The sequence below is a fragment of the Lynx rufus genome, unplaced genomic scaffold, assembly GCF_022079265.1.
Source record: "Lynx rufus isolate CCGP_SWC_20201006 ecotype Redwood Valley unplaced genomic scaffold, mLynRuf1.p SCAF_7, whole genome shotgun sequence".
In the NCBI taxonomy this organism is placed as follows: Eukaryota; Metazoa; Chordata; class Mammalia; order Carnivora; family Felidae; genus Lynx; species Lynx rufus.
Window position 1 is genome coordinate 124,733,333 of NW_025814889.1, and position 16,368 is coordinate 124,749,700.

Genomic DNA, 16,368 nt, shown 5'->3' on the forward strand with positions numbered 1-16,368 from the left:
ACTGGAGCCCAAATAGGACTAGTTTCAGCTTGGGGTGCCCCGCCTGGGTCACACTGCTGATCCCAGCTAGTCCCAGGTATGTGAGGGAGACTTAGCAATAAAATTTGAGGAGCGCCTGGGTGGGCTCATTCGGTTAAGCATCTGCCTTCGGCTCAGGTCATGATCTCACAGTTTGTGGGTCTGACCCCACGTTGGACTTTGTGCTGACAGCTCAGAGCCTAGAGCCTGCTTCTGTGTCTCCCTCTCTCTTTGCCCCTCCCCCGCTCATACCGTCTGTCTCTCAAAAATAAACAAAAAAATTAAGGAAAAAAAAAAGAAAGAAAGAAAATTTGAGGAATTCACTCTAAAACAGGGTAGGTCACCTTTTTTGTGTAGAAAGGGTCAGAGAGTAAATACCCAAAACTATTGGGTAGTTGGTCTCCTCCTTTCTGGTTTCTAGATTTCTTTATATATTAAGGAGATGAGCCCTATTCTGTAGTTGTTGATATAGTGGTCTCTTTGGGTCAGGCAGGCTAAGTGGTTGATGGTGTTGTTCCAATGTCTGAGATACCTCATAGTTGTTCGAGTGGCGTTGTCCAGCAGGCGTGTAAAAATACAGGTCCGGAACTCAGGTGAGAGGCCTGGGCTGGAGGAATATATTTGAGAATAATCGGTACAGATGGCATTTGAAACAATGAGATGAGTGCGGTCCCCTAGAAAGGGTAGATAGAAGAGGTCATCAAAACTGAGCTGTAGGGCATTCCAGAATGTAGAGATTGAGGAGGACCAACCAGCAAGACACAGAAAAGGCTTTCGGTGACGTACGAAAGAAAGAGGCAGAGTTTTTTCTGGGAAGCTAAATGAAGAAAGCATTTCAAGGAGGAAGGAGACTGTCAAATACTTGTAGGGACTGAATAAGGTAAGAATTCTTGCTGACAACTGATAGCTGGATTTGGCAGCATGGAGACTGTTGGTGACCTTGACAGGTCTACTTTCAGTGTTGGAGACAAAAGCCTGATTTCCAGAGTGAAGTAATTAGAGAAATACAGTAGGCTGCTGGGCAGTGGGAGTTAACTCGACGTCTGAGGTTATAAATATAAAGATCTGTCCGAGCCGTCGTGTGTTTTTCATGAACCATATCGAACTGCTCAAGTGCAGGCAAAGCAGAGGCAGTGAGCTGTATTTAACCAGGGCTGCCCCGGGTGTCTGAAGGAGGCAGTTGAGGATGTATGGATTGACGGACCCAGGGATCTAAGCTGAAAAATGAGAAGAGTACTCTATAGTGAAAAGGTGGTAAAGCAATGGTTTGGAGGTCTAGGTACGGTCAGAGCCTAATGTATTATACTCACAAATACAACAAATATATGTACATCACCCTAGTCTCTTCTGGGTGAGTTCCACACAGGCTTGATGTCCATCTAGGTTATCAAGAAGTACAACAAGACTGGGTAATATTTCTTAAATTTTATTCTTATTTGAGTTTACAACAATTCAAAGATGGCAGATGCCCATTATAAATGGGTATACTAGACCATACATACTTTATAAGGCAAGGAAGCCCAGTTACTGAAAGAGTTTGAAAATGTACTTCTTTTGGCTACGTCACTGATAGTCTATGATGCGAAACTCTTGATGTCTCCCAGAGGATACATTATCACAAGTTTCCATTTTATCAGGTCCTAAACTTTATTTTTTAAAGAAAAAAAATAGTGAGCAAGAATAAAAATATGTCTTAAAAAAGATGATCTCTGTATAAATAAAGCATGTGATAAATTAGCGAAAGGAAGAAGTTTGGAGAGCAGAAGCTTTTAATGTTGTATAAAAATAAATACTGTCGATTTACATAATATAAGACTGGAAATAAATTATTTTGTGGGTAAATAAGTCAGCTTATTGGTTGCATACTCATGTAAAGGCTTATAGAAAACCAGTAAAAAATTTTTTAAAGGAATCTACATCCATCTTATAAATTAAGTGATCTAATTGGTAACTGATTTTTCCATGTCTTTATTATTATTTTTCCCCTTTGACATGCCTTTTTAGACATTTTGTTGCTGTAACCAAGATTGGATAGCTAAAGAGAAAGGAGACAGAACTCCAATCAGTCATGCTGGTTATTTATTAGCATCTATGGAAAATGGTTAAATCTGGGAAGGGGGTGGCAACTAAATGTTCAATGAAATAAGGCATTGTTCTTTATTCTGAAGTCTTCGTTTATTGGTGTTTTCCTTGGTCTTAGGAGCATGAATAATTTAGAGTTGGCTATCCTTACCATTACGATCTAGTAAATGGAGGTTTCCCTGTCTGAAACCTGAAAGATGTAGCAACACTCTATCCTATTTTAGAAAATCCTGATGCTTCAGACTATTTCCAGTCAGTTAATTAGTTAGGTACTCTTGATACACCCAGGGGTCATAGAAAGGGTACTGGCTCAGGGGGCCAGAGACCCAGATTTTAGTCATCATTTGGGCACCCTGCACCCAGGCAACTTTAGAAGTGTAACTTCTCTGCACTTCAGTTTCTTCTGCTGCAAAACACAGATAAAAGTATCCACCTGACCTATTTCACAGGTACTGTTGTGAGTACTATCTAACATAGTGTATTCGAATGCGCTTCAGAATATGTAATGCATTAAAGATGATGGTAAATGCTTTAAAAGTATGGTTTGCTGGGCACTTTTTCATGTTACAAATCAAAATAGAAATCTATCAGGAAATACAAATGCTTATGAATCATACAGTCCAGATGTAAATAAGTAATTTACAAAAGCTTTACAATAAAATCAAGGAAATTATTTATGGATTTTTTAAATAAAAAAATCTTTGCAGCTAAATATTCATTGACTTAATCATTCTTTCTTTTAAAAGAATGTTCACTGTTTGACATTATAACTCTCCAAAGGAGAAATTCTATAATTAGTTCAGTTCTCTGCCTTGGAAGATTCATTATAAGGCAGAAGAGTGGAATAATTAAAGTTTTAAAATAAGCAAAAATATATAACTCTACACCACAGTCCCCTTAAAGAGTTTAATAGGAATACTTACCGCAACGTTTATGAACAATGTACTATTTATATAATATTAACACTAACTCACAATTTAAACCACAATGATCAAAATTAATGTACATTTCCCTTAGATATCTGATGGGCTGGAGAGAGTCCACTGAATTTTTTTAATGAACCATATGTGATATAAAAACACTTACCTATTGAATAACTAAAGAGTTGGTAAAGTTTTGGAATATAGATCAGGTTTTAGAAAAATATATAGGAAACATAGCAGTGTATATGATAGAGTTCCCATGTAGAAATAAGCTTGTGCAAAGAGATGATATGTACAGGCATGACCAATAATTGAAGTAACCCACCAACTTCTCTTTTAAAATGGTAAGCCTAAAAGTTCCAATAGACTTCTTTGGAAGACCAAGTGAATCACTTGCTCATTCTAAGTCTCATAATATCAAGGTTATATTAAATTGTAGGGTTTTTTTTTTAATAAGAAAAAAACTACTCATTTTAATATAGGTAATAAATAGTAAATTCTGGGCAGTAGCAAAATTTTTGGACCAAATGACAAAAGCATATCGATAAAATGTGTTTAAGAACTACATAATGCTAGGGCACCTGAGTGGCTCAGTCGGTTAAGCATCTGACTTCGGCTCAGGCCATGATCTCACGGTTTGTGAGTTTGAGCCCCGCGTCGGACTCTGGGCTGACAGCTCGGAGCCTGGAGCCTGCTTCGGACTCTGTGTCTCCCTCTGTCTGCCCCTCTGCTGCCTGCACTCTGTCTCTCGCATTATCTCAAAAATAAATAAACATTAAAAAAAAAGAACTACATAATGCTAATATTCCAATAGTACTATGATCTTTGCTATCAACAATCCAAGATTCAGTACCCCATCAAACATTTCTGTCTGTCTTCTGTCTCTCCCCACCCTCCACACACAGGATTTCTCACACCATCTCGTCCCTATAAATGCAGCTCGTTTTCTCTTGTTATTGACTATTAAGTTTTCTTAAAAAGATCAAAATTCTTTTAACAAATCAATGATCAAAAATGACCCATTGCTTTCTTTAAAGATCCGTCAAGGTCATTCTGTGTTTAAACAGTAGCCTGTGAAGACTTTACAGAGCTGAAATTAGCATTGGCACAGGGAAAAGTGAGTTTATCTTATGCTCAGCAGAACATATTTAGGTCAGGTTGGGAGCTAGTAACTGATCATTTATTCTCAGCTAGCAGAGAGGTGGGCATAGTTAAAACTATTAAAGGCTGGGCTGGGTCTCTTTCATTTTGTAGTAGGATTTGCAGTCCAACACATCTGTGAGACAAGAAAGGCTAAAGTAGAGCTCTGTTTCCTTGAACCTGGCATTGTAAGTTAAACAATAACACATATTTCCGCTACATCAGCGGTTTTTAACTTCTTCATTGTAAACATCCTATATACTTTCCTATTTTGTTAATTTCGGAGCTTGAGCTTATGTCTACATCTATGTCAAATTATCATTTATTCTATGAAAAGCAGCACAAATACTGTTGATTCTGGTTTTAACACAAATTCCTTAAAAAAATGTTAAGGCCATTTAATTGAATCAGGGCCAACTGAAGATCACCCTGGTAGAAGTCAAACTACTGATTTAAGATTTTTGAAAAAGAGTCATAAGTGGTTGTCTTGTGTTTTCCTCCGTGGAACTTGAGAACAGTTTGAGGACTTATTAGTCTCCAACGTCTCCATCTCGATCGCCAATAAGCCAAAGAAAATGAAAACTTAAGGCTAACAAAGCTGTTCCAAGCAGATCACCCAATGCCGTCAGATAGGGGATGGAGAAACTATCTGGGTCCTTTCCTTTCCTCCAGAAGTGATGGACCATCCAGTCAGCAATCCACAGCAAGGTAAACACCTAGAAAACACCAGAGATTACTTCTATTGCCTGGATATTTGTACCCCGGTAGACATAACGCCCACTGGGCCATAATCCTACACCACTGCTTTCTGAAAGGAAGAGCATGCGTCAAGAACCATGCTTGAAGAGAAGAAATCTTTAACTGACAAGAACATCTTTTCACAAGAAAAAATAGCGTGTGTATCTGTTATTAATAACATTTTTCTTCAACTTTTCATATACCTTCTCATTTTCTTCAAGCTTCCCCAAATCCCAATAATCCTTATATTGAATAGTATTATACAGTTGCCAAATCACTGTAATGTTTCAACTTCTTTCTATATGATAAACCTGAGAAGACATATAAAGAAGGAAATAAAAACTAAAATAAGGAATAACATTTCTCCTATTGAAGGTATATCAAATGAAATAAAGATGGGGAACTGACCACGCACTCACTAATTATAAGGCCATGGGTGGCTTCTCAAGGGAAATTTCAGCCAATGGTAAGGACAGTAACTAGAAGGGAGGTGTAGTGAGGAATGACTCATCTACATGGATGTATTATAGATCTAGATAGAGTCAAAATATATTAAAGGGTTATTCAAATGCGAAGGTGATATATGTAAGCACTTTCTAGAATATCAGGAATATGAAGACGTTTGTAATGCTTTGAATTTTGGGACCAGATATTTTTCTCTTTGAATATTTAGAGTAGAAGGATTGTCTAATTTTCAAATTCCTTTACTATGAAGGGATTTGGGACTAGAGAGGTCAGTGTTCCCTGATTGTGGACAACTCGTCAAGTAGAGTTTAGTGGCTACGAGCACTTCTCTGTCACCTACTAGCCAAATGAAGGCCAGTAGCTTAATCTCTCTATTTCTCGCAAGTGAACGTTAGAGATAATAATGGCACCTACCTTCACGAGAACGCTGTGAGGATTAAATAGACTGAATAGTTCGGTCCTTGGCACACAATAAGCTTTCATCAGATGTCTGCTACTAGTAGATTTTAATGGTGTCATTGCTAGAACCATTTGTGGCCATCTCATTCCTATTTCTATGTGCAGGAGGAAGCGCATCCTTGGCCCAGAGTCTACGCCAAGGGCCTGTTACCTTTCACTGACATGTAGATATGGAGGCTCACTTTGGGCGAGCTGCCTTGGGTTCTACACTTGTGTGTGCTGAGGTTTAGCTCTGACACCTTCAGAGGAGACTGGCTCGTCTACACAGAGAGACAGATGTGTACCCATTCGAAAGGAGTGAACTTTAAATATCTTTGGACATCTGTCAGAGAGGGAGGCTGTGTTTTAACCCATTTTATTTTGTATGAAGTTATTTGTTCTTTAGTGTTTCCCTGGCAAAGACTGTTTTAGAATCACAGAAAGTTCCATCAGAACAATCTGTTTTGCGTGTGGAGGAAGCATGGAATATTAGAAATAATTCTGGACTTGAAAATGATAAGATGTGGATTTGATTTCCATTTATCAGCTGTATGACTGTGGGCAAGCTTCTTACCATGCTGAGTTTAAATTTTCTCATTTTTAAGAAAAAATTTTTAATGGTTATTCATTTTTTGAAAGAAAGAGACAGAGAGCAAGCGAGGGAGGGGCAGAGAGAGAGGAGACACAGAATCCGAAGCAGGCTCCAGGCTCTGAACTGTCAGCACAGAGCCCGACATGAGACTTGAACCCACGAACCACGAGATCATGACCTGAGCTGAAGTTGGATGCTTAACCAACTGAGCCACCCAGGTGCCCCAAATTTTCCCATTTGAAGAAAACCCAAAGGGCCTAATATCTGCCACACTGACTTTGAAGTAAGTAATAAGAGCCTTGGTCTGGGGGCATGAAGAGAAAGGTAAGAAAGCACGATCTCAGGGTACATCAATAAAAGCATAATGCACAGAGCGAGAAAGAGTCATCCACTGGACCCTGAATGGGCCAGGCCACATCTGGGCAGTGCATTCTGTTCCAGATGCCGTATTTCTATAGAAACTAGGTCGCCCCCAAGTTTGCTAGATTCAGGGTCTAGCAAAGTGAGTAGCTCACAAAGCAGATACTTGGTATCCAACTGAATGCTGGGGAATCAGTGTGAGACAATGTCATACAACAGTCTGTCCCAGGCAGGGAGAGTGGCAGATGTGAACGTAAGAAGGTTATAGTATCAGGAGATGCTAGATTATAATACACAGCTTCAGAGGGTAGTTTTAGGCTAAAGGATAAAAGGTACCAAAAGACAGAACTTTTTTCAAGAAAACAATTGGGGTTGTCTATAAATAGAATAAGTTAGGTAGTAAGCTGTATAATACTGGACTATATGGAAGTTCAATAAAGGAATGTGCTGATGAATGAGTAATGTGTACAAGAGGAAACAACAGTTTTAAAGAGGAAAAGGTAGCTGATTTCCATGAGACTGGCAAGAAATGTAAATAAATAAATCTCTTTTATCATATATACATCATATTATATATTCATGTAGGAGATATTTAATATATAGTTATATACATAAATTTATTCAATATATGACATCATACATATGTGATATATACACAATTTACTAATTCCTTGTTGCACATCTGCACTGAACAGATTAGATTTGTCTAGAACAGGAGTGGGCAAACTATAGTCCATGGACTAAATTCAACCTGCCAACTGTTTTTATAAATAAAATTTTATTGCAACACAACCCCACCCATTTATTTACTTACTTTCTATTTAGTCTATTATTCAATCCTCAAAAGATTCTCATGAAATAGGCACTATTATTACCCTTGATGTTCATTTGGAGCAATCAGGTCGGAGAGGTTAAATAACCTGTTTTACAGGTTACACTACAATGACAGAACTATTTAGCTGTGACAGAGACCATATGGTCCACAGAACCCAAGACATTTACTCTCTGGCCTTTTACAGAAAAATGTGTGCTGACCTCTACTCAGGAGACAAATACTTATTCATACAGAAAGAAATAAAATAGCATCCCTACCTCATACACTAAAATAAATTCTAGCTAAGACTCAAGTACAAAAAGCAATACCTGAGAAGTTCTGTAAGAGAATGTCTTGTGACCTTGATGTAGGCAATGATCTCATAAGGAAAATGCGTAAAAATGCATAAAATATTTTAGTTTATAAACAATTTTAAATCAAAGATTTATAAAAATAAATAAATTAATTAAAGATTTCTGTGGTTCAATAAATACCACAAATAAAGTTAAAAATCACTCTCCAGGCTTGGGGGAGAAAAAAAATCTCTGCACTGTTTATAACTGACAAAGAATTAGTATTCAGAATATTTAAAGAGAATATACAGAGAACTCCTACAGTTCATAAGAAAAAGACAACCCAATAGAATAGAAAAGGAAATCTAAAGTGTTAATAAACATATGAAAAGATGCTCAACCTCACTAATAATACGCGAATGCAAATTAAACCGCATTAAACTCCATTTCATACCCAACTGACTGGCAAAAATCAATCTTTCAGCAACAGTAATAGCAATTTTGTTTTGTGAAATAGCTGTAATGGATACATGCAATGTTCAAAGAGGTTCATGTGAACAGATTTAATTCTCAAAATACCTCTATTATATGCTATGGACTATTACTATCCCTTTTGACACAAGAGGATACTAAGGCATATGTGAAGTGTAGGAAGCCTGCCCGAGATCACACAGCTCACGGGCGGAGACAGGCTCAAACCCATATTATAGTCTAACGCTAAGGCCCAAATTATCACCCGTCAGTGCAGCTCACTGTTTTTGCTCAAAAGAACTCTGCACTGCCAACAGGAGTATAAATTGGCGCGCTGCTTTGGGGACCAACTCGGCAACATGTGTGCGTTTCCTCAATTCGGTAATTCCACATGGAAACATGATTTTTCCCCTCCGTTTCTTCTGCAGCATAGGTAAAAGGGTAAAATTGTTCATGGCTGAAGGAGACTGCCCCGGGGGCTCCACTGAGCCCCAGTCCCACGTGGCTACCTCAAGGACTGAGAAGACCAATATCTTGGTGTGTTTGCAAGAGCGCCTCCGGGAAACTCCTACATGCATGCTCGTTGCACCATTGTCATAAAAGTCCAAAGTTGGAAATAACCTAGAAAGTCTCCAGGCAGAGGGATGACTAAATGGACTCCGAGGTCACATGACTGAACACTGCAGAGAAGCTAAAATGAATGAAAAAGAGCTACGCGACTCGATAGGAGCATGTCTCAAAAGCCTAAGGATTGAATGAAAAGGTAGTAGGAGACTACGTAAAGATTCCAATGAGGCTTATAAATACGACAAAAAATACAATATGTTATTTATAGATTCATTCCGTAGCAAGAGTACAGAAACATGCTTGGTAGTGACACATACCAATTTTGCTAACTGCTCGGGAGGGGAATCAAATGAGACTGGGTACAGGAGGCACCAGCCCTATACATGATGTATTTTTGATTATTTTGAAGTAGTTGTTTAAATAATTTGTTAAGAGTTGATAAAGCTGGTGCTAAATACAAGATCATCTTACTTCCTATTTCCTATAGTTCCTGTTCATTTGTATTTTATAATTAAAAAAAAAAAAGTGAGCTGCTGGGGCAGTGGTAACTCACTGACCAGGGCGATCCAAGCTACATCTTAGAATGCCTGCCCAGGGGGATAGCTGAGAGAGGAAGTCAAGTGCGCCCTGAAGAGGCCACGAAAGGTTTGGACTTGTTAGTACCAAATGGCTCTAAGGCTAACACCAAAGGGGTCTTTAAGTGTCTGTGTGTGGAGTGAGAAACTGGCTGATTCTTTGGTCATTCTTGCAACTGTCCTCTCCAGCTGGGAAAATAAGGGGACGTTTTGTGGAGAAACTGAATGGGAAAGTCTCAGGACGCAAAAACACGAGGAAGCATCAAGCACTGGTTGAGAATGAGGATTAATTGGTAGTTAACAATGGGATTCCTTTAGCCCCTGGTTTTGTTCCAAGAACAGTGGCAGGTGGGAGTATACCCCCCAGAGAGGACATTAGATGTTCACATTTGGAGGGCTCCCAGTTAAGCGCCCCACCCCTCCATCCTCTGCTGGTAGAGCGCCCAGTCAGCAGCCTTCTCCACTGCCAAGCTACCTAAGTTTGCCGTGCCGCAGTCTCCTCCCTGTAAGATAGAGGAAATGATGCCTATCTCAGCGAGACAATGATGTGAGATGAAATTGGGCAGAATACTTAGAACAGCGCCCGATACATAGAAAGAGCATGACACACACTGACTATGATTTAAAAAAACAACAGGTCATACATGAAGGAACAAGAACCTGACTTTTCCAATAGCAATACTGGGAGACGAGGAAGCAAACGCCTTCGACATTCTGAGAGAAAGGCATTTCCAAACTAGAATCCTATAGCCGGTCAATTTATCTACTAAGTGTGGAGGGGAAACGGAAGCATTTTAAGACATGCATGCGCTCAGGAAGTTTTCTCCCATGTTCTCTTTCTTGGGAACTTTCTTGAAAATCTGTTGATGCAAAATGAGAGGAGAACCAAGAAAGAGAAAGAACGGGGATCGGGAAATAGAAGAGTGAACCGAAAAGAGCAAGGAGGGAAGAAAGCTCTGGGATGAGAGCCATGCAGTGGGCTGGGGAGCCAGAGTCCAGACACAGAAGGAGGATGGAGAGTCTGGAAACGAGGTCTCTGTGATCAAGGCAAATGGCAAATTATCTGACATAATAGAGTTTGGGGGCAAAAAACTAAGTCTAGGTATGCAACGACTGTGATGGAGCACTTAGGAAAAAATTAAGGATAGGTCTATAGGAAACTATGCCAGTGAAAAAATAGGGCAATTATCTCTGGAAAAAAATCAAAGAGAGGTTAAGAGGAAGAAAATATAAAAGGAAAAGAAAGAAAATATCATTATACCGCATGACTCGGCTCTGTGATAAATGATATTTACGGTCATAGAATATAAACAATACTATTCGTTAAATAAATTTGAGCCTTCCTATATTAGGAGGATGAAAGTTGGGGAAATAAGGCATTGAGCAAGATGGCTATATCCTCATCTACCATAACTAAAAGTCCATAGATAATTTCTTAAATTAAGAAAGCAAAATTAGCAATCCAACATAGAAATAACAGAAGTAGTACCTAAAGTTGCTCTGGAGGACTAGTAGGAACTAGTTTTATACACACACACACACACACACACACACACACACACACACACTTAAAAGAACTTTTTAAAGCATAATTGTATATAGAACATATCCTTTTCCAATATGTGACCCATGAATGAATTATGAAATCAATTTAATGTAATGAAATAGAATAAAATAGAATACAACGGGTTAGAGTAGAAAGTATTAGCATGCTACTAGGGACGTTTCATAAAACTTTTGTTTCAGCTACAAAATTACATATATTTAAATATAAATAAAATATAGAAATATATATGCATTAGTTTCAGTATAAACATATTTCTTACTGAGTGTTGTGGTCGAAAACATTTGAAAGCTACTGATCTAACATGTATTTTTCACATGTTAGGTTCCAGGGATCTCACATGTGAATCTCTGGAAGGGGAAAACCATGCCATCTTTCTATTTGGCTTCTTGGTTTCTAACAAAACACTTTTACATGATAAGCCTGAAACAAATGGGTGTTGCTGAAGGGGCTCTACCACTGAATGACTGTGTTACTGTCAAGGAGTGAATAAAACCCTCAAATGTTAGTTTCTTCATCTTTTCGATGAGATATCCATTAACTATCTCATTGGTACATTGCAGAAATTAACTAATATGTGTTAAGGGTTAAGCAAATGTCTGTACACAGTAAGTACTGATGGGCAGAAAGGAGAGGGTTTCAATACCACCAGAATTCTATAAACACTAGAGTGCAGAGTCTGAAGTTTCAGAGCTCAGTGCCTGGTGGTGCTCTGGTGAGGAAACAGGGCAAGAAATCCCCAAGAGCAGACAGCAGGTCTGAAGGGTCTGTGTGCCACACGGGGAGAAAGTGGTTCCCCTGCTTGAAGAGCATTTGGTAGAGGCCATTCGGCCTCCCTGCTGGCAAAAGTCTCAGCGAACCCCAGAGAGCAGCCACATTTGCTGGTATTGGGACGAAGATGCTAGAGTGTGGCCAAACCTGGCACTGACTGTGTGTTGCAATTTGCCATAATCTCTGAACCTCTGTCACTGAGTGACCACACAAACGTTTTCTAGGACAAGCCGGCACTGGGCCATTGCTCAGCAAGACCCTCCCCGAGAGAGTTGGTGTGGGTCTCAGCCACAGGGGTTTTGAAACACAACCTCATTTGAGATAAAACTCTACAGAGAGGTGCTGCCTGGCAGGTAGACAGCTTGGGCACAGACAGGATAGAGGTGGGAAGCAGACAGAGAGGGCTGAGACAAAGGAGGGGTGGAGTTATTTTTAATCTTATTTTTTATTTTTTAAATTTACATCCAAATTATTTAGCATATAGTGCAACAATCATTTCAGGAGTAGATTCCTTAAGCCCCTTACCCATTTAGCCCATCCCTCCTCCCACAACCCCTCCAGTAACCTTCAGTTTCTTTTCCGTATTTATGAGTCTCTTCTGTTTTGTCCCCCTCCCTGTTTTTATATTATTTTTGTTTCCCTTCCCTTACGTTCATCTGTATTGTACCTTAAAGTCCTCATATGAGTGAAGTCATATAATTTTTGTCTTTCTCCGACTGACTAATTTCACTTAGCATAATACCCTCCAGTTCCATCCATGTAGTTGCAAATGGCAAGATTTCATTCTTTTTGATTGCCAAGTAATACTCCAGTGTATATATATACCACATCTTCTTTATTCATTCATCCATCGATGGACATTTGGGCTCTTTCCATACTTTGGCTATTGCTGATAGTGCTGCCATAAACATTGGGGTGCATGTGTCCCTTTGAAACAACACACTTGTATCCCTTGGATAAATGCCTAGTAGTGTAATTGCTGGGTTGTAGGGTAGTTCTATTTTTAGTTTTTTGAGGCACCAAGGAGGGGTGTTTGATTATGGGTTGGTGAGTGCTCAAAGTTCCTGCACCAGAGACTAGGGAGCTGGGTGAAACCATTTCCACCTCCCCTGCACACCCGCATGCACATGGATCCACCCCAGGAAGCTAAGCAGCGCCATCTAGTGGAGAATGGAGCCATTACACCAAACCCCACCCAACTGTGCCCTCCAAGGACATCCGCCAGAAGACCAGCACAAGTCACTCCACCTGCTTAGTGTACAGACTATAGAGTGCTTCATAGTTTCAGTTCTAGGAGAAACTGGATGTAAATTCATTTGGGTTTCATTCTGTTTGGTGGGTCATTTATTTGTTTTCTTTGCTTGTTTTTGCTTACATTGCTTTCTTTTTTCTTTCTTTTCTTTCTCTTTCTTGGATACAGAAAGAGAAAAAAAATTATTTTATGTTTTTAAATTTTTAAATCTATTATTACATATTTTTTTAATTTTTAAATTTTTTCTTACCTTTTTTTCCCTTTTTTTTTTTTTCCTATATTCTACCGTTTCTTTCAACAAGGAGACAAAAACACACCTGGGATCTAGCTTTGTTTATTTGATTTTTGTTTTGTTTTTAATTTTTCAATTTTAATTTTTTTATTTTATTAACATTTTTCTTCCCCCAAAATGACGGAATTCACCCCAAAAGAAAAAACAGGAAGAAATGACAGCCAGGGACTTAATCAACACAGATAATAAGTAAGATGTCTGAACTAGAATTTAGAACCACAGTATAAGAATACTAGCTGGGGTTGAAAAAAAGCACAGAAGACACCAGAGAATCGCTTTCTGTGGAGATAAAAGAAATAAAATCTAGTTAGGCTGAAATTAAAAATGCTATAAATGAGATGCAATCTCGAATGGATGCCACAATGGCACAGATGGATGAAACAGAGCAGTAAATCAGCAATATAGAAGATAAAATTATGGAGAATAATGAAGTGGAACAAAGAGGGAAACAAAAGCAAAAGATCATGATACAAAACTTAGAGAACTCAGTGACTCATTAAATAGGAATAACACCCAAATCATAGGAATTCCAGAAGATAGAAAGGGGGGAACAAATTATACCAGAAAACATTCCCAATCTGGGGAAGGACACAGACATTAAATCCAATAAGCACAAAGAACTCCCAATGGATTCAACAAAAACCGACCATTACCAAGGCATATCATAGTCAAATTCACAAAATACACAGGCAAGAAAAGAATTATGAAGCAGCAAGGGGGAAAAAAGTCCTTAACCTTTAAGGGAAGACAGATCAGCTTTGCAGCAGACCTATCCACAGAAACTTGACAGGCCAGAAAGGAGTGGTAGAATATATTCAACCTGCTGAATCAGAAAAATATGCAGCCAAGAATTCTTTATCCACCAAGGCTGTCATTCAAAAAAAGGAGAGATAGAGTTTCCCAGACAAACAAAAACTAAAGGAGTTTGTGACCACTAAACCAGCCCTGCAAGAAATTTTAAGGGGGACTCTTTAAGTGGAGAAAAGACAAAACAAAAAAGATCAAACCAACAAAGACTAGAAAGGACCAGAGAACATCACCAGAAACACCAACTCTACAGGCAACACAAATAGCACTAAATTCATACCAGAGACTTATTTTAGACCTGAGACCACCTACAGATCAAAAGTAAGAGGATGAACCATCTATCTTGCTAATGGTTGTCAAAAGAAAGCTGGAGTAGATATACTTATATCAGACAAACTCGATTTTATTTTTTATATTTTATTTTTTTAAAATTTTTTTTTCTTTCAATGTTTATTTTTGGGACAGAGAGAGACAGAACATGAACGGGGGAGGGGCAGAGAGAGAGGGAGACACAGAATCGGAAACAGGCTCCAGCCTCTGAGCCATCAGCCCAGAGCCCGATGCGGGGCTCGAACTCACGGACCGCGAGATCGTGACCTGGCTGAAGTCGGACGTTTAACCGACTGCGCCACCCAGGCGCCCCTCGATTTTAAAATAAATACTGGAACAAGAGACGAAGAAGGGCATTCTATCATAATTAAGGGGTCTATCCACCAAGAAGATCTAACAATTGTAAACATTTATGCTCCAAACATGGAACGTCCAAATATATAAATCAATTAATCACAAACATAAAGAAACTGATTGACAATAATACCATAACAGTAAGGGACTTCAATACCCCACTTACATCAATGGACAGATTGTCTAACTAGAAAATCAGCAAGGAAACAATGGCTTTGAATGACACACTGGACCAGATGGACTTAACAAATATATTCAGAACATTTCATCCTAAAGCAGCAGAATACACATTCTTCTTGATTGCACATGGAACATTCTTCAGAATAGATCACATACTGGAGCACAAATCAGCCATCAACAAGTACAAAAAGACAGAGACCATACCTTGCCTATTTTCAGACCACAACACTGTGAAATTCGAACTCAACCACAAGAAAAAATTTGGAAAGACCATGAATACTTGGAGGTTAAAGAACATCCCACTAGGGGCGCCTGGGTGGCTCAGTTGGTTAAGCGTCCGACTTTGGCTCAGGTCACGATCTCACGGTCTGTGAGTTCGAGCCCCACGTCCGGCTCTGGGCTGATGGCTCAGAGCCTGGAACCTGCTTCCGATTCTGTGTCTCCCTCTCTCTCTGCCCCTCCCTCATTCATGCTCTGTCTCTCTGTCTCAAAAATAAACATTAAAAAAAAAATTAAAAAAAAAAAAAAAAGAACATCCCACTAAAGAATGAATGGGTTAAACAAAAAATTAAAGAGGACATTAGGAAGTATGTGGAAGCTAATGAAAATGAAAACCCGACAGTCCAAAACCTCTGGGATGCAGCAAAGGTGGTCATAAGAGGGAAGTATATAGCAATCCAGGCCTTCCTAAAGAAGGAAGAAAGGTCTCAAATATACAACCTACCCTTATACCTAAAAGAGCTGGAAAATAACAGCAAATAAAGCCTAAAACCAGGAACAGAAGAAGGTAAATAATAAAGATTAGAGCAGAAATCAATTTTATATATACATAGCTGTAGAACAGATTAATGAAACCAGGAGCTGGTTCTTTGAAAGAAATAACAAAACTGACAAACCCTTAGCCAGATTGATCAAAAAGAAAAAGGAAAGGATGCAAATAGATAAAATCACAAATGAAAGAGGAGAGATCTCAACCAATACCACAGAAATACAAACAATAACAGGAGAATATGAGCAGTTATATGCCAAAAAATTGGGCCGTCTGAAAGAAATAGACAAATTCCTAGAAACATATAAACTACCAAAACTTGGGGCACCTGGGTGGCTCAGTCGGTGGAGCAACTGACTTCGGCTCAGGTCATGATCTCACGGTTTGTGAGTTCGAGCCCCATGTCGGGCTCTGTGCTAACAGCTCAGAGCCTGGAGCCTGCTTCAGATTCTGTGTCTCCCTCTCTCTCTGCCCCTCCTCTACTCATGCTCTGTCTCTGTTTCAGAAAAAAATAAACATTAAAAAAATAAAAAATAAAAAAATAAATAAACTACCAAAACTGAAATAGGAAGA

At 39.0% G+C, this 16,368-nt stretch overlaps 1 protein-coding gene across 1 annotated transcript in view; it reads right to left on the reverse strand.

The window, feature by feature from the left end:
* Window positions 1–4,540: 4,540 nt before the first annotated feature.
* Window positions 4,541–16,368, reverse strand: part of SLC41A2 (solute carrier family 41 member 2) — a 94,985-nt gene continuing 83,157 nt past the window's right edge. Inside the window, exon 10 of the mRNA XM_047067129.1 lies at window positions 4,541–4,879. Coding sequence (XP_046923085.1) covers window positions 4,694–4,879 — 186 coding nt within the window. The 3' untranslated portion in view covers window positions 4,541–4,693. The remainder of the gene's footprint in view (window positions 4,880–16,368) is intronic.